Here is a 23863-nt window from a genome sequence, read left to right as displayed (position 1 = left end):
GGGGCAACTTGACAGTGACTCCCTGTGTGGCTTAGCTGGATCCGCCCTTGTATCATAAAGCCAGGGATACACTAGAGGCCAAATGTCCTGCGACACGTGTAACTAACGACGTCGGGTGTCGCCAGATATGTCAGGCGAAACCGACCGGCTTCGCTGGACATGTCGCCGGCTCATGTCGTGAGACATTTGTCATCTAGTGTATCCCTGGCTTAACTCCTTCACTAAGGGCCTTATCACACTGGCGATTTGCGGGCGAGTTGAAAGCGAAGCGGAATCGTAAGTGTGATAAGGTCCTAACGCTTTCTTCGCCGGTGCGCAACGATATCGCTGCGAACGCGCAGTGAGTTAGCTGCGCATAGCGCCGAAGGCGTCCTATTATTAGTGTTCGAGAGTATACAATATGGCGTTAATTTGCTAATTCGCTGCGCGCTCGCGGCGTTATCGTTGCGACAAGTGTATGCTCGAGTTTATCTGCACCTTTGGGCCTTATTACCCTTGCGAGTTGCGAGCGTGTTTTCTATAAATGAAATGAAAAAAGTTTATTCAACACACACATAATAGTTAAAAACAAAAGTTACAAAAATAATTGAAATACAAAATATGAAATGAAATATTAAATATAATGACCCGGATAACTCACGTCTTAAATCGAGTTTAGCTCGACATGTTTAATATGAGTGAGTCTCACGGTAGTTTCATGTTCAAAATTATGAAATGAAATATATAATAATATATAATTTTATATGTGTGAGTGAAAAGGTCCCGCCTCAGCATAAATGCGGACTCCTGGGATGGAGTCAGCGCTGGTCTTCCGGCGGGACCTATATACACATATCAGTCGCGGCGAACTCGTTGCGTGATCGCCTTCATACAAAGTACGCTCGCTACTTGTAAGTGTGATAAGAGCCTACTGATGTGCCAAAGGAAACTTTCCAAAATTGCAGAACTTTTCACATAGGAAAACTTCGGAAACTTCTCGAAATTTGTATGGGGATTGAGACTTCACGTTTCTTAAATCTAAATTTCCTATATTTCTTGTGAAAATTTCCAGAAATTTCCGAGAACTTTTCCAAAATTTTCTGCAACATGCACATCTGTATAAGAGCCTAAAGCAGCATTCACATTTATCTGTCGCGTTGTGTCTCTCTCTACAGCTTCGATGCGGCACAACGCAAGCCGTCACAACACACTTTTTTTTTTTTTTTAACTAGCCTACAATAGTGTCCCACTGCTGGGCAAAGGCCTCTCCTCTTGATCTCCACACCTCCCGGTTCAGCGCAATGTCAGGCCAATCCCTTGCATACGCGTCTAAATCGTCCCGCCATCTCCTTTTCGGTCTACCTCGCCGTCACAACACACTGCATCAGATAAATGTGAACGCAACCATATAAAATGCTGCGTCACGACATAACACGAGAGATAAATGTGAATGTAATGCGGCTAACACGTTGGGCACAGGTGTTCAAGAACAGCGTGGGTCTGAAGCGGCACCTGAGCTACGTGCACGAGAAGAAGAGGCCGCCGCGCGACAAGATATGCGACTACTGCGGACGCGGGTTCACGGTGCGTCACATCTCTTTCAAGTTTGTCACCATGACGGATCGTGACATGTTTATTGCCAGTGATCGTACTTTCTCTAGCATTTTCGGTGCAGTGCTAGGGTTGTCAGTGCCCAATATTAAATTGTTTGAACCAAGAATCAAATAAAATGAAAAATAAAATAGCGTATTAAACAAATCGGGAATACAGAAAATATTCTTAGAACATGTAAAGCCCAACCCAATATGCATAATGACATGAAGGGTTAATTTACTATAAGAAAATGTAACACAGTTGCAATAATTCCTATGTCAGGTTATAGTTCATATTTATGATTTGGAATTGATATACTAACTACATATTAGCATAGATAGTATAATGCGTAGGTAATGGCAGTGCATGAATATAGAAGTCATTTTGTTTCTTCACTGACGTCACGTCAAGTGCTAAGAACAGTTGCGTTGATTTTGTGTGTGAAAATAAGCAATAATTATTAACTGATTAAACACAATGGAGAGACTGGGTTACAATAATAAATGTTATACTTACACAATTAGGTATAATAACTGATTAAGTAAAAAAAAATGTGCTTCATTTTGAATGACAACATAATATTAAATAATTTTAAACGTCAATCACATTATACACGTCGACAACCCTAGGTAGCTGTCGTGTGTCACTTGACGTCATCGCACCTAAAATTCTAGAAAAAGTACGATCACTGTTTATTACTAACAAAATAACATGATATATATGTTGTGGACCAAGTGATAAATCGCTAATTTTAATATGATAATTTTTATAATGACCAGGATGAAATGGCAATTTGATAATAACTATTCAAATCCCTTGACCGCCACGGTCGGTAAAACACGACAGCTGGAAAAAGTGCCATTTTTTTTTTATTTGACTGGATGGCAAACGAGCAAGTGGGTCTCCTGATGGTAAGAGATCACCACCGCCCATAGACACCTGCAATACCAGGGGGATTGCAGATGCGTTGCCAACCTAGAGGCCTAAGATGGGATACCTCAAGTGCCAGTAATTTCACCGGCTGTCTTACTCTCCACGCCGAAACACAACAGTGCAAGCACTGCTGCTTCACGGCAGGATTAGCGAGCAAGATGGTGGCAGCAATCCGGGCGGACCTTGCACGAGGTCCTACCACCTGCAGTGGCCATGTCGGCATTTCGTGGCGCATATGGAACGATTTTCAGATTTTTTTTTTGTCGGCTGTGGCCGACCGTGGCGGTTAAAAGGTTAAATTACCCGGACATTATACATAATGTCTATCACCTATTGGGCAGAGTAATAAAATGATGTGCTTTATTACTATTATTTATATTTTTGACATAAAATTTCTTCGTTTTATAGATGCATTTACCTATGAACGAAACCAAGCGTGTTCAGATATTATTGATCAAATTTTTGCTCACAAGTTTATGAACTCGACTGTACATAACATGTCTTAAAAATAATGTGGTAACATCATTTATCAATATTATAAGTACACAGCAAAGTAGGTTCCATATATTTAACACTAGCGTTTACCCGCGGCTTCGCACGCGTAAATCATTAGATACAGCAGTTGAATTGAAATTCCGGGATTTTATTAAATTCTGCTGGGAATTCCCTAAAATTACATCGTTCAACGTGAAGAAGTAACAAACATACTCACTCACTCACTCACTCACAAACTTTCACATTTATAATATTAGTAGGAAGGATAAACCCAACGAGCGCCAAGTTCTCTGTGTTCTTAATTTAACATGAACAACAAAGCGGCATGAAATATGATGAGGCAGGAATTCGTTTATGTGTCTAATTCCGTGTACTAAAAGCGGATGGTATACGACTATAATATTAACGCGGCAATAGCCGACTTTTCGCACTCGCAGCCACTACAGCAATAAGCCACCGCATAAAAGATGCCGTTTACTTGCGTTTAATGCATCCAACGTGCGAATGCATCCAATTTGCAGTAAAGTAAAAACTTAAGCGTCCATAGGATAATCGACTGCTTCATAATATTAACGCTATCGCCGTAAGGTCTAAAATTGCCCGTAAATCTCGGTGGCAGGCTCTCCATCTCTCTAAATGGCCCGACACGTATCGGAGGCAAGTAGGAAAATGAGTGGGTTTCCTGACTCGATTTTTAACGGGTACTTGGCGCTGTTCGTTCCATTTCTAATATAATTAAATATGTTTAAAAATCTGTAAAGTAAGTTATCTTTGATAGTCGCATTCAATGTTGGCTTGCTTTGGTCGCAGCTGCACCTAATTTTCCGTTTGATTGAATCAAACTTCAGTTGGCCAAAAATCAGTTTTGATAAAATTGCCCAACGATCATGTAGCAACATTCATAACGACCGGGCAATGTGATAAATAATGAAGTTTAGACAATAATTATCACTTTGCCCTATATAGCTCAGGCCTTATAAATAATGCCCTTATTAATCACTTGGTCCATAACATATACATCGATAGTTATGCTCGCGAACGAACTGAATGTTGCACCCTGTATAGGCCGAAATTATAATGAACTAGAATTTACCCGCGGCTTCGCACGCGTAAATCATTAGATACAGCAAGTTAATTGAAATTCCGGGATTTTATTCCGGGAATTCTCGTGGGAATTCACTGACGTTAAACTAAAACACCCATGCCAAATTTCATGACTCTACACCCAGCGGTTGTTATTTCGAGATTTTATCCCTATCCCGTGGGAATATCGGGATAAAAAGTAGCCTATCTGTTATTCCAGATGTTCAGCTATTTACATACCAAATTTCATGACGCTAAGCTCAGCGGTTATTAATTCAAGATTTTATCCCTATCCCGTGAGAACATCGGGATAAAAAGTAGCCTATGTATTATTCCAGACGTCCAGCTACCTACATACCAAATTTCATGACTCTAAGCCCAGCGGTTGTTAATTAGAGATTTTATCCCTATCCCGTGGCAATATCGGGATAAAAAGTATCCTATGTTTTAATCCAGGTTATAAAATAACTTTTTGCCAAATTTCATCTTAATCTGTCCAGCCGTTTCAGCGTGAAGAAGTAACAAACATACTCACTCACTCACTCACTCACTCACAAACTTTCACATTTATAATATTAGTAGGATGATTCGTGTTGTTGTGTTGTCAGACGCTGGCGATACTGCGCGCGCACATCCGCACGCACACCGGCGCGCGGCCGCTGCACTGCGCGCACTGCGCCGCTTCGTTCGCGCACTCCGCCGCCTTACACAACCACGTCAAGCTGCATAAGGGCGCTCGCTGACACTGCGACTGGGGGCCCCAACAACACCAGGCGTAGAGTGGACGCGCCGCGAAACTAAACTAAGCTTCATAAGGGCGCTTGCTGACGCGAGGGAAGGGGGCAGGCGTTCGCGCGCTCAACGAAGCTAAGACGTGTAACTTTAATAAAAAATGTTTAAATTATTTTGTCTTGTATTATTTTCATTTCATTTCACTAATCTGTTACTCACGAAGGCGCGCCCAATAACATTTTATTAATGTAATTCTAAGCATCTACAAATCGTCACTACTTTTGAAAAAGCTCGTACTTACCTCAAAATCAATAATTTTTCTTAATGAAGTTTATGAACATTACTTTAAGGGTGAATTTTGTTGACCATAGTTGAGATACGAGATTTTTTTCAAAGTAATGAAATGCATCTTTGGCTTAACATGAACGCGTCTTTAGTCGCTGTTGGTACTGTCACTCACGCACACTAATACATCTTATAAGCATGAACCTTAGGTACTTGTACACATCGATAATTTGCTGCGTGCGCGTCTTTGCAAGCGGAAAGTCCATAGCAGCAAGTTAGTATTTTATTTTGCATTTAGACAAAATTGATATTTATTTAAATTATTCAGGTATGTCATCGGCTTTTAAAATACAAATTATTTAAATTTTTAGAAATTCAAACGCATTGTGTAACTCGTGTATACCCGCGCGGTCAGAAGTGCTAGTTATTTGTCGAAAAATTTCATCCATTCAACACTAGATGGCGCTGTAATCTCAGCCTTATTTGACTTCTCTTCATCACGGTCATTCATATCGGCTTACGCACGCGATTTAACACACGTTAATCATCATAATTCATAACAGTTCACGCACTCTGCACTAAATGTATTATTAGTAGCCTTGCATTTCCTTCTTACCATCGTAACACCGTAAGTTCTCTCTTCTGCGGGTAACTGACAAAATGAAGTTGCTATGCGCTCGATCTTCGTCGTAATAGTTCATCTATTCGATACTAGATGGCGCTAAATTCATCGCTTTACTTGCCGCTCTCTTGGAATACGCGTTACAACCGCATCTCTTCGCGTCTGCTATATTACTACGAGTACTATGCAAATACGCGCTATAAAAAGTTACCATAGTGAACTAGACCGTCGAAACATTTTCTAATCGGCACTAGATGGCGCCACGGTCCCTGATTTACTGCCCTCTTGCGGCGTATCACCTACAACAGCGACCTCTCGCCGCGGCGGGTATATTTTGTGCACGCGCTTCTTGTGGGTGTACAGAGACGCGCTCTGTCGGAACGTGCAGCCGCACACTTCACACGATAGAGGGCGCTCGCCGGTATGGATGAATTCGTGTTCGCGGAGACCTTTCTTGTCCTGAAATCAGTTTAATTTATTGAATCAGGGCCCTATTTCATCACGCTGACAGGTGCGACCACTACTTTCATACAGAGCCACTTAGAAAATACGCGTATGTTAAAAATTAAACACTACAATTTTAACGCAAACCTGACACAACTCCTTAATCTGATGTCAAGATTTACCGACAAATCTGCAAATAAATGACGACTAGAAAAAATAATGAAAGAAAAAAAATGCTAATGCTTGTTTCTACATAATTATCATCAAATTTAGACACAAATAATAGATTATTAATTATTGTTTCTTAAGCCGGGGTTATATTAGAGCCACGCCGCGTGTCGCAACGCTGCCTGACTCAACGGGCTGTGATTATACTACAGTATCGTGTCGCGCGTAATGCGCGTAGCCACGTGGTGATTATACTAGCGCGGAGCGAGCCAACGCGTCACTTCACCTAGCCCACGCCGGTCGGAATCGAGCGGTCTGCGTGGCGTCAGGTCGCTCGGCGACACGCGGGGCTGTGCTAATGTAACCACGTTCATACGAAATGTATGTAACCGATTGCACTAATATAACCCCGGCTTTAGACGTAGTTATCGTAAGCACGCGGGTGTTTGTTGCGTCTTGTATTATTGTGAATAATTTCTTTCTAAATGGCCGTCAAAAGCCCAACTCACCCGGAAAGCCTTCCCGCACTGCTGGCAGATCTTGTCTCTCGGTCCCTCCTTGACGCCGTGGTGCGCGCGCCGCACGTGCCGCGTGATACAGCGGCGCGTCGCCAGCGCCTGCAGTTTAATGCGACGATTACAACCGGACGCATAGCGACTTTCAACAGAGGTATATTATCTTTTTATCACACTTGCTCGTAAACAGTGTCGTAACATGCAGGCTACCTGGCTGCAACCCCCTAAATAAAGCCCTCGACCTTAACGTGCTTGTCATGAAACCCGTGGTCGGTAAATGAGTCATTGCCCGTACTAATTTTCTTGTCATGAAGCCCAAGGTCGGTCAATGAGTTTGATACGAGTACTGCATGGCGTGCTGCTCGTGCTGGCGTGCTGGTCGGGCACATGCTGCCAAGGTATCGGCAATTTTTGAAAAAGTATTTTTACAAATATACAATTTTACTCGCAAAATGTGATGAAAATCATTGTATGTCGCACGGCCGGTACTAGAATTACGAACATCGACTCATTAAAGTCCTCAGTGTTCGACTTCGGGCTTTTAATAGAATCTCGTTCGTAATTCCTTATTTACCGCCCTTAAGACACAATGTACTATTAATACACATATTACTTCTACTACTATTCCACATAATTTCATTTAGTATTAAACACGGCGTGACGCCACGGGCCGCCACTCCAGAACTTTGACGCGCTTCATCTGTGTAATTTTTATTTCCAATATTTTCTAATAAACTGACAGACTAAATTGAATAATATTTTTTACCCAAGAAAATACCCAATTGTTCTGTTCTGATTTTTCCACCTAAACTTTTACAGTTTAAAGTGATGTTTGGCGCTCTTTACATCGGTTTCCCGTAAGCCCCCGTGTGACGCTGAGTAAAATGGATTGAAAATAAAATGTTTCCCTTATTGGCTGCGAAATCGTTTACGCATATTAAATCAGATCAAAGTACCCTTTCGTAATAATAGGCAGTAGGAATGATTCGGACATTCAGGCTCAGGGAATTTGTGTCAACGTAAATTTTTTGTACTGATTTAATGTGTGCAATAAAGAATATTGTTGAAGAAGGAAAAAATATGTCGGAAATTTCTAGAGAAACTGGAGTTAATGTGAGTTTTTTTTGTTTACGTTCACCCTACCACTTTTTCATATAAATTATATCTACGTTATATTATTTTATGTTTATTTATACTGTTACAGAGAAAAACAGTTATATTATGGATACGACGATATCAAGACGACGGGTCTTTGCTGCATCGTCAAAGATCGGGTAGACCACGACTCATAGATACACCGCAGCGCCAATCTATGATCAGGGAATACTGAATGTGTGCTGCTGACCCGGGAGAACTTGTCAGAATACCCAGTCGATCGAACGGTGCTAATATGCCAGTTTGCTACAGGAGACCATGTTGCCCACTGTTAGAATTGTCTATCCAAAAGAACAAGTGCCGTGCATAACGTTCGTGTAAGATAACTGCCCAACACACCGGTCGCGTATTGTGCAAGACTGGTTTGATCAACTGAAAAATAATATTAAAGTCGTTCCTTGGCCTGCCAGATCACCGGATTTAAATCCCATTGAAAATTTATGGGCGTTATAACCATGTCAACGTTGGGTTAACCAAAATGAGCGAACTCCGAAAACGTTAGAAGCCCACAGTGTAAAAATATGGGACAGTATTCGCGGCTCTATTATGTGTGAAAATCTAGTTGCATCGATGCGATTCTCTTTGCAAGCAGTTATCGACAATCATGGTGGTTAAACCAGTTATTAAAATAAATTTGATAGTTACGTGTAGACCGGGTTATATACTCAAACAATTATGCTATGTAACACCATAAGCCGCTAGACGGCGCTAGCAGTACTGCGCCGCACGGAACGGCCAAGGTCCAACCTGCGCGGGCGGTCAACAGATGGCACCACCAGGCAAATAAGATCGCGTTATCGTTGGTCGAAACCGAATAATGACTTCAACACAGCCCGGCCGGAGTTAATTCTTTCGCTTGAGGACTAACACATAAGTAGGCTATACGCTCTCACCACGATTGAGTCGTTTTAGTGTCTAGTGTCTAGTGTTATATAGTGCTATCCTTGTCACTAGGATACTCCTACCTCAGTTGGGATATTCTGGAGCAGTGATGTCACGTGCAATATTGGAAAAACATCTTACCCATATCCTTATTAAATAATCTCAAATGTTCAGAGTTAGGATCTCCACTTGATTAACGCGTTCCGTTTTAAGTGCTGAAGTTACAAGATAGACTAAATTCGATAGTAAGTAAGTAACATTTCATTGCACGCGTGGTAAATTGTTTACAATCGTAATATTTTGAAAAATAGGTAGATTTGAGGCCAAGGGTGGTAGATAGGTAGAACGGAGGCGAAATAGGTAGATCTACCAAAAAGGTAGTAGATTGTGACAACACTGTTCTGAAGCAAGTACGGTATCAGTTTATAACTGTATCAGTTCTATCCCATTAAATTGTCCGCAACGAAACAATCGTGTATCACTCTCATCGTCCCTCGCCGCTTCCCCGTCTTACAGATATATATATATATCTGTAAGTCTGTGTGTGTATGTATATAATATATAATATATATATATATATATATATATATATATATATAATATAGCTAATAATATAAGGTGCGGATATTTTATGGATATGTAATTAATAACCTAAGAATCAATTATACACATAAATTATGTAAATATTGTGTGGTAATATTTTTTTTGTTTCATACAAAAATACCATTCCGTCCAAAAATAATCATCCTCGCTTAACGTTAACTGTATTTTTAAAATTTTATTGAAACCAATTAACGACGATACAAATAATCGATCCTCAAAATATCCGCATCTGATTTTCTTGCACACTGTATTATATAAAACAAAATATTTATCTTTATTTATGATCCTGTAGGTATCACTTTGTTATGAATAGTAATTATTTTATTATTACCTATGAACAAAACATTTAATTATGCCTTGATAGTTTTGTTTACTCATGTGAGATAAGTGTGAAAGTTCAATATAATATGACTGTAATCTTATTATAATGGTCAGTAACACACTATAATGGATCTACGCCATCAATTATTGATAAGTAAATGTTTAAAAATGGAAAGCTTTAATTATTATAATTTCAAACGCGTACGACCCGGTATCAGGTATAATACTTTCAAATACTATTTTTTTATTGTGGTTCAGCTTCAATCCTCTTTCAAGAATCGGAAATTAATACTTAAGCTAATACCTCAATAAAATGTTAAAATACAACTTTTGGTCAGGTGCTAATTAAATAACTGAAAACCTAACTCGACACCCAGAAAATATTTTTTTCATTTTATTTTTAGTTAGTTGTTTGCGTTTATTTTCGAATACGTTCATTATTTCCTAAAATAATTGTATTGCAAAACGGCCAGTATTAAATTATCTAAGGGATATGATAAAAACTCAAACACAACCTGATTCAAAACATAGTGTAATCGATTCTACTCTGGATTCCGAGCAAACTACTTTCTGGTTTTCAATTATTCAATTAATAGTATAACATTAATAACTGCGTCAATATTTAATGAATAGAAAAATTGTTTTAGGAATAAAATGTTTTATGATTTAAACTTCAAAACCTGTATTATTTCTGTTGCAACGTTATCCTTTTTGAGTTCTTTTTATTTCAATATCAGTTATCCACAGAATTAATCTGCCATCTCCCAGGCTAACAGGATCAAAGGAATTTCGGCACAAATTTGTGCCTCTGGGAGAGAACAGGTTAAAATAGAAACTTATAAATAAAAAATAAAAATAAAAACAATTCTGATATGTAGGATACGAACTCATGATCACTTACGAATTTGTCTAAGCAGCCGATCAACTCAGCTACCGCCACATACTGTTATGAGCATAAAACGTAATAACGTGGACTCAATGTTGTTATACTAATTAATCTTTATACATATAAAAGTTTAAGTGTCATTAATACTACTGTAGTAATATTATTTTTGTAAACATTCTATAAATTAACCTAAATTGTTAAACTGTTTAACAGCGCCATCTAGTTCATTTCTTGTGAAACCTAACAAAATCGCCACCTCTCGTGTTCTTCAAACGATTATAGAACGTAAGGTGTCCATCCACTTATGCAGGCCATTGTACAATGTTTTATGCAATGTTTGAATTTGTTGGTAGGTATTTTAAGTGTGTCGGTTTCACTGTTTGTTGTTTCCTGTAAAATGTATGCCGTCCTGATCGTCCCAAAAGAAGACCAGCGCCGTTCACAAAGGCGCAGGCGGCATTATGTTAATTTAGGACCATTTTGAGACCGTGATACGTAACTTTTTTCTTTTTTAAGGTGTGTAATAATGTCAGGAATAAATGTTTTTTCTTTCTTTCTAAAAAAGATTACTCACTTTTCCGCACACAGGACATTTGTGTTGCGTCTGTCCTATGTGCTGGTAGTTGACATGATCCCGCAGCTCGCCGCGCGAACGGTAGCCCTTGTCGCAGACGTTGCACTTGTACCTGCGGACAAGAAGACAACTCATTATATCATTACAGACTTATTATATAAGACAAAATGACAAAACTTCTAGCGCATTTATAGCATTAATTTAATTCCTTGCTAGTAAAACTACTTCTGAAACGCATATATGTACTTATAAGATATTTGAGGTGTTCCCTTCTTTCACAGGTATAAATTTCATAGAATTAATATTTGGTCCTTGTATTTTTACTTCGAATATTATGGCTTCAATTAGGTACTATTTACTTGGATGAAACATTATTAGAAATTATTATGATGAATTATTATGATTATTAGAAAAATAATTCATTTAATTTTATAATCAATTTATTCAACAATTGTATCAAACTAGAGAATTATTTTTTAAAGAATATTTTTGTTCGGTGCATTTATTCACGATATTTTATTTTCTGCGATCGCTTGCAATAATTTTATTTCTGAATATTCTTGCATGTGCTGTAGAATTCGATTACGATCCCATCAGAAAACGAATCGCTACCAGAAAAGTAGGTTAGGTTAGGTTAGAACTGTGACCTTACTAGAAAGCGAATCGCTACCAGAAAAGTAGGTTAGGTTAAGTTAGAACTGTGACCTTACTAGAAAGCGAATCGCTACCAGAAAAGTAGGTTAGGTTAAGTTAGAACTGTGACCTTACTAGAAAGCGAATTGCTACCAGAAAAGTAGGTTAGAACTATGCCTTTACTAGAAAGCGAATCGCTACCAGAAAAGTAGGTTACGTTAGAACTGTGACCTTACTAGAATGCGAATCGCTACCAGAAAAGTAGGTTAGGTTAGAACTGCGACCCACCAGAAAACGAATAGCTATCAGAAAAGTAGGTTAGGTTAGAAAGTGACCCCACCAAAAAGCGAATACCTAGCTACTAAAAAAATAGGTTAGGTTGGGTTAGAACTGTGACCCGACCAGAAAGCGAATCGCTACCGTTATAGGAGGGTATGCATTTCGTCACACAGGCACAGGTATGAATTGAAACGAAACTACCACTCGATGAAATGTTTTTCTAGCTAATAAGTTTTATATTAACTAAATAATATAAGAATAAAGAATATTCGATTTGTTTTTCTGTGATATGAATAAATAAATAATAAATTTTATTTGTAACTAAAATCAATGATTAAAAATTCGTATTTAAGTGATCTGTGTATTGATTGAGACTTGCATGGCGTTTAGTGCGTGGCTGTAAAACGACAAAGTACGAAAGTGTACAGCTACTTTTGATGCTGACTGTACTAAGAGTTCGTTTAACCCCCATTTTCGTATTAGGGGTTAAATATTTTTGTAACATCTTATAGGTGTACGTATATAAGTACTTTGGTACCTATAAGTAGTAGTACATCGACGTTTTTTATTTTACAAACAGAAAAATTGATAACCTAGTTTTTTTTATTCGACTGGATGGCAAACGAGCAAGTGGGTCTCCTGATGATAAGAGATCACCACCGCCCATAGACACCTGCAACACCAGGGGGATTGCAGATGCGTTGCCAACCTAGAGGCCTACGATGGGATACCTCAAGTGCCAGTAATTTCACCGGCTGTCAGTTTGTCGGGGAAACAAGCTTGGGTTTTTCCAGGGCGTATATTATTTCTAATTCGATAATAGAACAGGTTATCGCATGTCAACGAGTTCATATGAATCGGCCAAGCGCGAAGCGTTCCACTACTGTACAGCTATTGAGTGTTCTATGCGTAACAAATACCTTGTCATTTTATCGCTTGTCGTATCTAAAAGGGCGCTAATAATAGTAATAATAATAATCCATTTATTTCAAGCAACTAAGACTCATACACGTTTGCCGTTAGTAAAATCTTAAAAGCTGAGTGTTAGTTTTAAATAATTTATTTATAAGTAGCGCACAGGCATGATTAATGTAGGCGCAGTCAAAACTGTTGGCAATCATCGCTAGGACGGTGTTAGGGCTGGCACAAAAGCATGACTCCTTTATCATGGCCGGCCTTGATCCTGGCAAATAAGTATTTTTTGGTCACCTTCATTCTAGTTTATTAGTATGACATTATAAGGTGACCCGGGGCTATTGTAGCTGGGGGGATATTGTATCTGAGCCGTCTGATGGCGTCCTTACGACGGCATGTTCTTCTCGGCCATTTAACGTTGTGTGCGCCAGAAGACTGTATTCACACAACACTCATAAACATGGCGAACACGGCGTCGTAAGGGCGCCATCAGACGGCTCAGATATAATATCCCCCCCCATATTAAATTGACCCGAATAACTCCCGTCTTAAATCGAGTTTAGCCCGACATGTTTCGGGCTAATCCGTAGCCCTTCCTCTTCGGAGCAACGCGATACGCGACTCGGCGGCGGCGGCACGCCACAGGCCCACAGCCACGCAGGCACACACATGCCATATGCGCACATTTTGTGTTATAATAGCTAGCTTCATACCAAATTTCAAGTTTCTAGGACAACTGGAAGTGCCCTCTAGGTTTTCAGTGCAGTGCTATTTGTATGGAAACATGTTGTTTAACGACTGTAATTTTTGATTGCGTTGACTTCGAATTTTGATTTTTTCAGGGCTTCAAGGGACCGCAGATTTGAGTATTCGATATCAATTTCAGCTTGATACGTCCACGCGTTTCTGAGAAAAAGGGTCTTGACATACGGACGGACGGACGGACAACAAAGTGATCGTATAAAGGTTCCATTTTTTTCTTTCGAGGTACGGAACCCTAAAAATAAAACTGAATTGAGAACGTCCTCTTCCTAATGAGGGCTATCGTTTTTTGTCTCACTAGATGGCGCACTGTTGCGTGAGGTTTTTAAGTATGGTTTTGAAAGTCTGTTATTCTGGGCGTGAAAACAAAGTTTAGATTAAAATCATATTTAATACACCTTAAAACCGTACCATATAAATATCGAGCATGCCACAGTGTTGCATAGTCCCTGTTTTGTTCGGAAAAAAGGGAGGACAAAGGTTTCCGAAAGACAAAACTGTCTCAAAACACAGACATTCATTGCCCCGGAACGCATATTTGCCATAATTAATTTCAGATATTGCAAAATATTCACAAAATTATTCTAATTATAAATAAACCCGCGTAGCTCACCCAAAAACTATGAGATTTAACATTTCGGAGACCTCACGCTACACTAGCGCCTCTAGCGGCGAATTCATTCGCGATAGCCCTCATTGATTAAATCAGGCGTTACTTTGCGGAGGTCCATATCAATGAACTAAAAGAATTTCCTTGCATATTTTGCATAAGCTTAGCTATCGTAAGGCCACGGGTGAGCAAGGGAATTCTTTTAGTTCGTATTCTTTCTTATGAAGTCTGTTAAAAAAAAAAAAACAAACTGCATGCGGGTTCTCCAGGGAGTATATTATTGCTAATTCAATTAAGGAACAGGTTAGCGAATTTCACGAGAACAAAAAACTGGTCAAGTACGAATTGTTCCATATCACGTACATAACATAACACTGTCAGTCAGTACAGCCATTGTCATAGTAGAGGGGACGTAGAAGATCGACCTTTACCCATCTGATAACCGGATGAGATATGTTTTTTATTAAGTGTTATTTATTTACATACACGCCTATTATTATAGCTTGCCTATCGAAAAGTGTTCATGACTATTTTTAATTAAATTAATCTTGTCTCTTTAGTTAGGTAATCTCTTTTCATAACCGGTTTTTTTTCAATTGATAGTTTTTAATGCTGAGAATATGCCTTGGTAGGCTTACCTAGTTATTTTTGTTCATGGCTCACAAGTCACTAGCTTCGCGTTTCTTACACTTAACCTGTCCTCTCCCAGAGGCACAAATTTGTGCCCAAATTCCTTTGATCCTGTTATCCTGGGAGATGACAGATTAAGACCAGTACAACGCACGAAAAATGCAACGTTGCTTGTGCACTAAACATGTAGGTGTATTTTAAAACAGTAATAATTGAAAAAACGCAAGTATAATATTGTCATTTGTCAATCATGGGAAGAACCGGGAGAAACGGGACATTAGTTTTTCGGTACCGGTTCTTTAGTTACTATAAAATTCCCGGGATTTCCCGGGAGCACCCCCTAATGGCTACCTGTCAAGCGGGTATGAACAGGGTGAGTCAATATCGGCACAACACCGATCTGATAACCAATCAAAATTGGTATCATGAGAAAGATAATTTAATTACAAAATTAAACATATTGTTTGCCTGCAGAAAACCGCTCATGAAATATTATTTATTGCCAGGCTTCAAAGACGGAACCCTAAATAATGATTTATCTCACTGGTACCGACGATATCCTCCAATAACATAAACTCATTGTAGGTACCTAATATGCATATAAATAGCAGTGAAGTCTAGACCACACTCAGTCTCACAAGGAAACAAGATGAAGACAGTTATTGTTGCAATTCTAGTGCTCGCTGCGATGGCTGCCGTGCAGGCCAGTAAGTTATTTATTGGGCATTTTTACTTTAAATGGCGCTAAAAACTTCTTTTTAGGGTTCTGGAGCCAAAATGGCAAAAACGGAACCCTTATAGTTTCGCCATGTCTGTCTGTCTGTCCGTCCGCGGTTTTGCTCAAGGACTATCAATGCTAGAAAGCTATAATTTTGCACGGATATATATGTAAACTATGCCGACAAAATGGTATAATAAAAAAATCAAAAATATATTTTTTTAGAGTACCTCCCATAGACGTAAAATCAGACACACACACAGACAGACAGACAGATATGGCGAAACAATAAGGGTTTTTGCCATTTTGGCTCCGGAACCCTAAAAATGGCTGGACGAATTTAGATGAAATTTGATACGTAGATAGATGGGCGTCTGGAATAACACATAGGCTACTTTTTATCCTGATATTCCCACGGGATAGGGATAAATCTCGAAATAATAACCGCTGGGTTTAGGATCATGAAATTTGGTATGTAGGTAGTTGGACGTCTGGAATAACCATAAGCTAAGCTACTTTTTAAATATTCCCATGGGATAAGGATAAAATCTTGAAATTTCAACCGCTGGGTTAAGAGTAATGAAATTATGGACTGTTGTTCTAGACTCAACCTCAATGAAGACCACGATCTAAATTTTGGGAATTTCCAGAGAAATTTTGAAAAATCCCGGAATTTCAATACACCCAGATTGAATAGTTTAAGCGTGCGAAGCCGCGGGTAAACTCTAGTTATTTAATACGAGAGTGAGAGGTACGGTGCGATAAGTACTTCGAATTTCGTAGTAGCCCCCCTGGCGCGGGTGCAATCCTATGCACGCGACGCGCGCGCGCGCAGTTAGCGCTGCTCATACTGTTGTTCAACAGGTGGCCACCCGCTCCGTGTAAACCGCGACAGCTAGAGTAGGCCCTAACGGTTTTTTGAGCTATGTAGGAATGTACTATTATCTATTCTGTGGTAGGATACAGTCAAACGCCATATAACCTGCTGAAATATTCTGAATTAATTTTCAAATAAGTATGTATGGGCATGCGGTACGACTATCGTGTATACATATTTTTGTAACTTTAGCCGTGTCGATATATTTGCACTAAACTGTTCATGTTCATACGACACGTCACATCTCTGTTTGAAACGCAGCCTTAGAGTGAGTTTTGTACTTTTCCAGGGAGTATTCGGGAGCGACGTCAGGTCGGCATTGGCTTCAACTACCCCGGCGCGGCACCCACTTACGGACAGAGACAACAGGATTTCCTGCATTCCGACGCAGGTCCCATACTACATACCATACCATCATCTATTTCATTCCACACGGGACTCTTACACACACACACACACACACACACACACACACACACACACATGTACATTTTTATTTTCTTTTCCATGTCTTGTTTATGTTTTTAATTTTGCATGCACGTTTTGGCGCTGTTATAATAGGGAATATTGCTGGAATTTTTCTCCCGACAGAGAGTAGTAGCACTAGCACAAAACCGTTAACAGTTTTCATCATCATCATCATCCCAGCCTATATACGTCCCACTGCAGGGCACAGGCCTCCCCTCAGAATGAGAGGGCTTGGGCCATAGTTCCCACGCGGAACAGTGCGGATTGGGAACTTCACACGCACCATTGAATTGCTTCGCAGGTTTGTGCAGGTTTCCTCACGATGTTTTCCTTCACCGCAAAGCTCGTGGTAAATTTCAAATGTAACTCCGCACATGAATTTCGAAAAACTCAGAGGTGCGAGCCGGGGTTTGAACCCACGACCCTCGGCTTGAGAGGCGATGGGTCAAACCACTAGCCACCACGGCTTACAACAGTTTGTTGAACCTCAAATGCCATAATATCGTATTATTTCAATATTTTTTTTGTTGGAAATATAGCTCTATCGTTACTATCGATGTAGAATATCATGTTATTTTGTTACTAATAAATATATTATGATTTCTAAAGGTCACTCTTCAAGGAATACTCTTTGGTCATGATCTGTCATGGCGACAAAATATACAGAGAACTGGCGTTATCATGGGCTTGCCCTAGTGTCGCCCCCTGCGCAGAGCTTTGCGTAATATGCCCTATTGTATCATAATAGCTGATTGAGTCCAGGTGTTTTTAGTATTTAGTAACCCAAGTTTCAGGCTCAGCCTAGTTTGGGGTCTGAAGAAAAATACGTTTGCAAAAACTTCTTATTAAATGTACTATTTTGAATATTTTGAGGTAAAATAACTCCCTAACAGTCTGCCATCTTGTGCATGAATGTTATACGTACTTATAATGGGGAACGGATGAAAATTTTAGAAACGCTTGAAACTTTTTTTTATCGATAGGAGGGGGCAGCTGCTGATTAATTTGCTCACTGTTTATGCAAGAAATGTATGTTCATGCAGTTCCTCCACCTCCACACTGTAAGAACACACACAAATCACACAAATACATCTATCACCACCACCACACTACACTGACCCGTTTCGAACTCAACCAGAGGTCATCTTCAGAGCAACACAACCGTTCACCATGCTATTTTATTTGATATATTGATTTATTCTGTGTAGGTAAAGAGTACAAGAAAGCGGTGGTGCCAGCGCTGTGCGGCGTCGCGGCTACCATGGGGGGCGCCTTGGGCGCCGCGGCCGCTGGCTTCGTCTGCGCCAAGATTCCCACAAAATAGAACAAGGGAAAAGTAAGCTGTAACATGGTTATATAGTACATGGTGTTTAAAAGCTCAATTATAAACAAATAAACGCGATAAATCACAATTATCAAGTGTTTTTTTTATTTTTACGGTCAAACAACTTTTTAGTGTAGTTTGTTGCCATGGTAACGTCCCCTGAGTTACTTATTAAAAGTATGATTTAATGGGGTACAAATCCCCTAAAAGTCAGGAGTTGTGACAGTTTTAAGGCAATTTCCTTCATAGGTCATCTCCTAAGCGTACTAATAGTACATTGCAAACATTTTTCTAATACAGTTTATTAGTGTTGCCTCCTGAGTTACAGGACAGAATTAGAACATTAATTAAAAAAATACTAAAAGAAGAAAACAAATGTAATGGTCTAGAACTCTGTTAAGTAGCTAACTTAAAGTCCTTGCTGGATTGCTGTGAGTAGTTTAGATGGTGGTCGTACGAAGCTCTTCGCGCACTCCACGCACGAGAACCGTTCGCGCTGCAGGTGGATCCGTGCGTGCGTCTATCTGACACTAGATGGCGCTGCAGTCGTACTATTAGACACTAGGTGGCGCTACAGTCGTACAACTAGACACCAGATGGCGCTCGCTACAGTCCTACTACTAGACACTACATGGCGCTGCAGTTGCACTATTAGACACTAGATGGCGCTGGGGTCGCATTTTTCTAATCCAACTTACTTCAATATGTCTTTGCTGGCGTGCGCCTGCGTGTACTTCAGATGGTGGTCGTACGAAGCTCTGCTGACGAAGCTCTTGGCGCACTCCACGCACGAGAACCGTTCGCGCTGCAGGTGGATCCGCGCGTGCGTCTTGACCAGGTCCACGCGCACCAGCTTGTGGCAGGACGGGCATTGCTCGCGCGGCAACGGGCTCAAGTGCACCCTGGATAAGTAAAAAATAAATTATTAAATCGGGCGTTATTTTAGTAGTAAATTAATTATCTTTGTAGGGAGACTAATAATAATAAGAATAGAGTAGAATTAGAATTGTATTGAAAAATTACTTCCCCTTATTGCTTTGCGGGCGGGTGGGCAAAGTAATTGTTACAGTTCATTGATATATATCTCCGCAAAGTAACGTCTGATTCAATATATGATGTTGAGTTTCTTGCCGGATTCTTCTCAACAGAGGTTTTTCCGAACCGGTGGTAGATGTTTTTTTTTTGACATTCATAAGTGCTTGTTATATTCTGAATTGAATAAAGATATTTTGACTTTGACTTTGAATAAATTAAAGAATAAGAATTTCTATATTTGCTTATTAGATGAGGCTCTTGCTACAATAACATAGTACAGATCTAGTGAATAATGTTTTGTAGTCGCATTTTGTCGGATTAGCCCGTATTTATCTTGCTTTCTCAACTAACTTACAGAAGTTTACTGAAGCAATTGAGAAAGAAAGAATTAAATACGAACTTATCCGAGAAAATAATGGAAAAACATTATTCACCACATCTCTAATATCCGATTCACTTACTGTTCGTGGCGATTCAAGTTGTTTTTGAACGCAAACCGTTTCCCGCACGTGGAACACCCGTAGCCCTCTCTGTGGTGCCGCTGGACGTGCTTCCATCTTTGATTCTTATTTCTAAAATAAAAATCTGTCTTAGATAGTTGGTAAAACAATTTGTATTATAGTAGGAATTATTTGAAGTGTCCCGATCTCGTTAACAGCTCACCTTTCGAACAAAGCCATTGTATTATTGTGCCCTCAACCGCATAATACTCAGTTTAAAATGAACGGAAGTATAAAATAAAATAGTTCATTGAAATAACGACTCTATTGCCTCGACCAGAAAGTTTATTTTAAAATAAACACACGTTCGCAGATAATACTTTTCCATGAGGCTGCTTGTCTACGACGCATTCAATTTTGAAAAACCTTATCTGCCAACAAAGTTTTATTTAAAATGAACTCTCTGTTGTAAATAATAAAGTCGTTATTTCAATGTGTTATTTTATCTTATATATCATTTCATTTTTAACTGTGGATTATGCATTTGAGGACATAATAGAATACAATGGCTTTGTTCGCAATGTTGGCTGTAAACGAGATCGGGACACCTAAAATAATTCCTACTTATACACTCACAAAGCAAGCACGTATAACAGCAGGCAATGTGCGCTTCCCCCTCTGCCAATATAAATAAAATAAACATGCATTATGTTTGGCGACCAGATAGCCCAGTGCACGCCCAGTAGCTAGAAAAACTAACTACGAAGCTTGAGGTCCCGGGTTCGGACCCCACTCAGGGCATATATTTGTATAAAAAATACGAATGTTTGTTCTCGATTCTTAGGTGTTTAATACGTATTTAAGTATGTATTTACCTATTTAAGTATGTTTATCCGTTGGCTTGTACCCATAACACAAACATTGCTTACTTTGGGCTTTGGGACCAGATCAATTGGTATCAAGACTGTCCCGTGATATTTATTTATTATGTGCATTTTTTAACGCTCTATGCGGGTAGATTTCGCACGCGTAAGTCATAATACCCGGCAAATGAACTGAAATACCGAATGGTACGGGGTTTTCATGTGGGCCAAAGTAACCCTCCAATCAAATGGGTCAAAGTACCCCGACCTTACGGTACCCGAATTTCACTAAATTTCCATTCCCGAAAATGACATCGTGGATTTTATTTGTCTCTGATAGTATCGGTTGCGAATTAGAGATTTTATGCAATACGTACTCGAAATATTTATTACACTCCGCACAAGGGTATCCATAAGGCGTTGCTTGGTCCGAACTAACAGCGTTCCGGCACGACTTGACGCCTGCATCAGCTTGCAACGCCTTTTGTTTCCCGCCCTGCAACGATAACACGCTACTGTCTATCATATGACAACTACTGTGACCATAATGTATGCGACTGTGATGTACAGTCGAGTTTATAAACTTGTAAGCAAAAATTTGTTCAAAAATATCTGAACACGCTTTTACGCCGTTAACAATAGAGTCGTGTTTAGATATTTTTGATCAAAATTTTGCTCACAAGTTTATGAACTCGACTGTATGTATCTGTAGAACCGGGTACCGACGTCCACAAGGCTATCTTCTACAGTAAATAGGATCATTCAGGGTAGGCTAGAGGAAGATGTGGCTCACACCTATTCCTCAAATTTTGCCATGAGGGTAGGTGGCGCTATGAGTGGACGAGAGTAACTTTAAGACATCATACCTTTTTCTTCTTGACGGCTACACCAACGCCATGCATCTTCAGATGCCTTCTCATGTCCTGGCTGCTGAAGGATTGGTGCTCGCAGAGTAGGCAGTCGTGTCTGCTGTAGTGGTCCGATGTGTGCGCAGACAAGTTGTCTGACGCGATGTAGGACAGGCATATGGGGCATTGAGGGTGGTTGTCTTTCTGCAAAGTAAAATCATTGAAAAATCGCGTTTATCACTATCCTGCGTGTAAAAAGTACCCTCTATATATAAATGCACTCGGTGTGCGAATCCGACTCGCACTTGGAAGGTGTTTTTTTATTCATTTCATGGTAAGTGTCACTTTTTCATTAACCTTCTGATTCTAACTATAGATCCGCCACCACTAACGCCATCTAGTGTGCAGTAGTAAGCTGGCCGCTAGCAGTGACATCTAGCGTCCAATAGACATCAACCGTCCAACTTGTAACAATTTTTTTGTAAGTTGAAAATATAATACTAAAAACTTTGTTCAGAAGTTTGCTTTCAACGGGAAAGTTTTTAGGCGAGCCTTAATTCACTATATTTTTTTTAAGTATTTCTATTAACAGTACCGCTACTGACTGACTGTCACACGAAACAAGGTAGAACCAGAACCTGAGCTAAAGACTTGAAACTTTTTATAAGTACAACGTCGAATATCAGGTGTACGAAAAGGGATTTTTAAACTTCTATAGGATAGGAAACTACCTACATACTTTTTTATTTTTCCGAGAGGGAGAAACAGTGTTTATAAATGTAAATGTAAACGAAAAAAAATATTTATTGTTAATTAAAACTAAGAATTGTTTAATTTTTTTATTGATTATCTTTTTGGCATTATATTACAAAATTAAAGCATGTAAATCAATTTTTAAGAATTGAAATATTATATATGCCAATACTTTGTTGTTAACTGCTAGAAATTAAAAGGCTTTTTTATTTTTTATTTATTTATAGGATAGGAAACTACCTACATACTTTTTTATTTTTCCGAGGGGGAGAAACAGTGTTTATAAATCGTCAAATTAAGTTTTTAACCCCCGACGCAAAAAGCGGGGTGTTATAAGTTTGACCGCTATGTGTGTCTGTCTGTCTATGGCACCGTAGCTCTTAAACGGGTGGACCGATTTGAATGCGGTTTTTTATTTGAAATCAGGTTTTCTACCGACAGTTCTTAGACATGTTTCATCAAAATCGTTTTAGCCGATTTTGAGATATTGAACTTTGAACTAACAAAGTCGGGGGTTTTTGTACTTTTTGTTGGTAAGGGTATTAATTAAGCTGGTTTGCGGTGAATACGAAGCAACTGGAGATCTATGGGAGAGGTCTATGTCCAACAGTGGACGGCCTACAGCTACAGTATAGTCTGGCAAAAAAGAGTAGAAATTAAAAAGTGGCAACACTGTAGTGTCATCCCTTTCAAACCAAATGGAAACCAAAGGGAGGACACTACAGTGTTGCCACTTTTTAATTTCTACTCTTTTTTGCCAGACTATAAGTTTTCATTTGATCATACAAACAAAAAAAGGTGATTAAAAACTAACCTCCACATGAAAAGCCTCCTTATGCTTCTCCAAGCCAACTTGACCCTTAAAAACCTCAACACAAGATTCACATTTAAACGGCGCGTTAACAAAATCATCGGCCATTTCTTTCGCACTCTACTCTGTGCCATATCCTCTTCACTCATCCGCGTCGTAGCAAAATAATCTTTATATTTACTGACCGAAGACACAATTTTGTTTGTTTTTAATTTTACTTTCTTCTTTTGCTTGATTTTGTCCGTGTTATTCTTGTACATACTGTTCTCCACATGACCATTGTCATCTGACAAATAGTTATTGTGTAGTTCTGACAGTGGTATGTCATCAGTATCGTCCGTTTCTATCTTTATGTCGACAACTGGTCCGCAGTCGATAAAATTGTCGTTTTCTTCTGCATCTGACACCACTGTTAGATCATACGTTGGCTTGTGGGTGCGGAGAAGTCTGGACATGCCGATCTTCAATGTTTTCACCTGTGGATTGGAGTTGGAGATTATTAGAAAATTTATCATAGTTTTATTATTAATCTTCATTTTAAAAACAATTAGAGAACCCGGCTGACGTTGTCCTGTCTGTAAAAGCAGCACTACATTAAATATGATAACATACCGACAGCAGCGCCAC

General features: G+C 39.4%; 2 protein-coding genes across 2 annotated transcripts; one reads left to right on the top strand and one right to left on the bottom strand.

Moving 5' to 3' along the window:
- The first annotated feature begins 1166 nt into the window (after positions 1-1166).
- LOC141444892 (zinc finger X-chromosomal protein-like) lies at positions 1167-4988 on the top strand. Its single transcript, XM_074110639.1, has 2 exons — positions 1167-1563; positions 4692-4988. Exons 1-2 carry the CDS (start codon positions 1393-1395, stop codon positions 4824-4826), a joined length of 306 nt encoding a protein of 101 aa, XP_073966740.1. The 5' UTR covers positions 1167-1392; the 3' UTR covers positions 4827-4988.
- A 387-nt stretch (positions 4989-5375) lies between these two features.
- On the bottom strand, positions 5376-23433 carry LOC141444889 (zinc finger Y-chromosomal protein-like). Its single transcript, XM_074110634.1, has 8 exons — positions 23240-23433; positions 21691-21876; positions 21202-21320; positions 19983-20093; positions 19185-19388; positions 11271-11382; positions 6844-6951; positions 5376-6181 (listed from the first exon to the last, which is right to left on the bottom strand). Exons 1-8 carry the CDS (start codon positions 23342-23344, stop codon positions 5963-5965), a joined length of 1164 nt encoding a protein of 387 aa, XP_073966735.1. The 5' UTR covers positions 23345-23433; the 3' UTR covers positions 5376-5962.
- Between the last annotated feature and the right edge of the window lie 430 nt (positions 23434-23863).

This window comes from Choristoneura fumiferana, chromosome 30, assembly GCF_025370935.1.
Source record: "Choristoneura fumiferana chromosome 30, NRCan_CFum_1, whole genome shotgun sequence".
NCBI lineage: Eukaryota > Metazoa > Arthropoda > Insecta > Lepidoptera > Tortricidae > Choristoneura > Choristoneura fumiferana.
The sequence above is the reverse complement of the archived record's forward strand: the minus strand, read 5'-3'. Positions and strand labels throughout refer to the sequence as shown.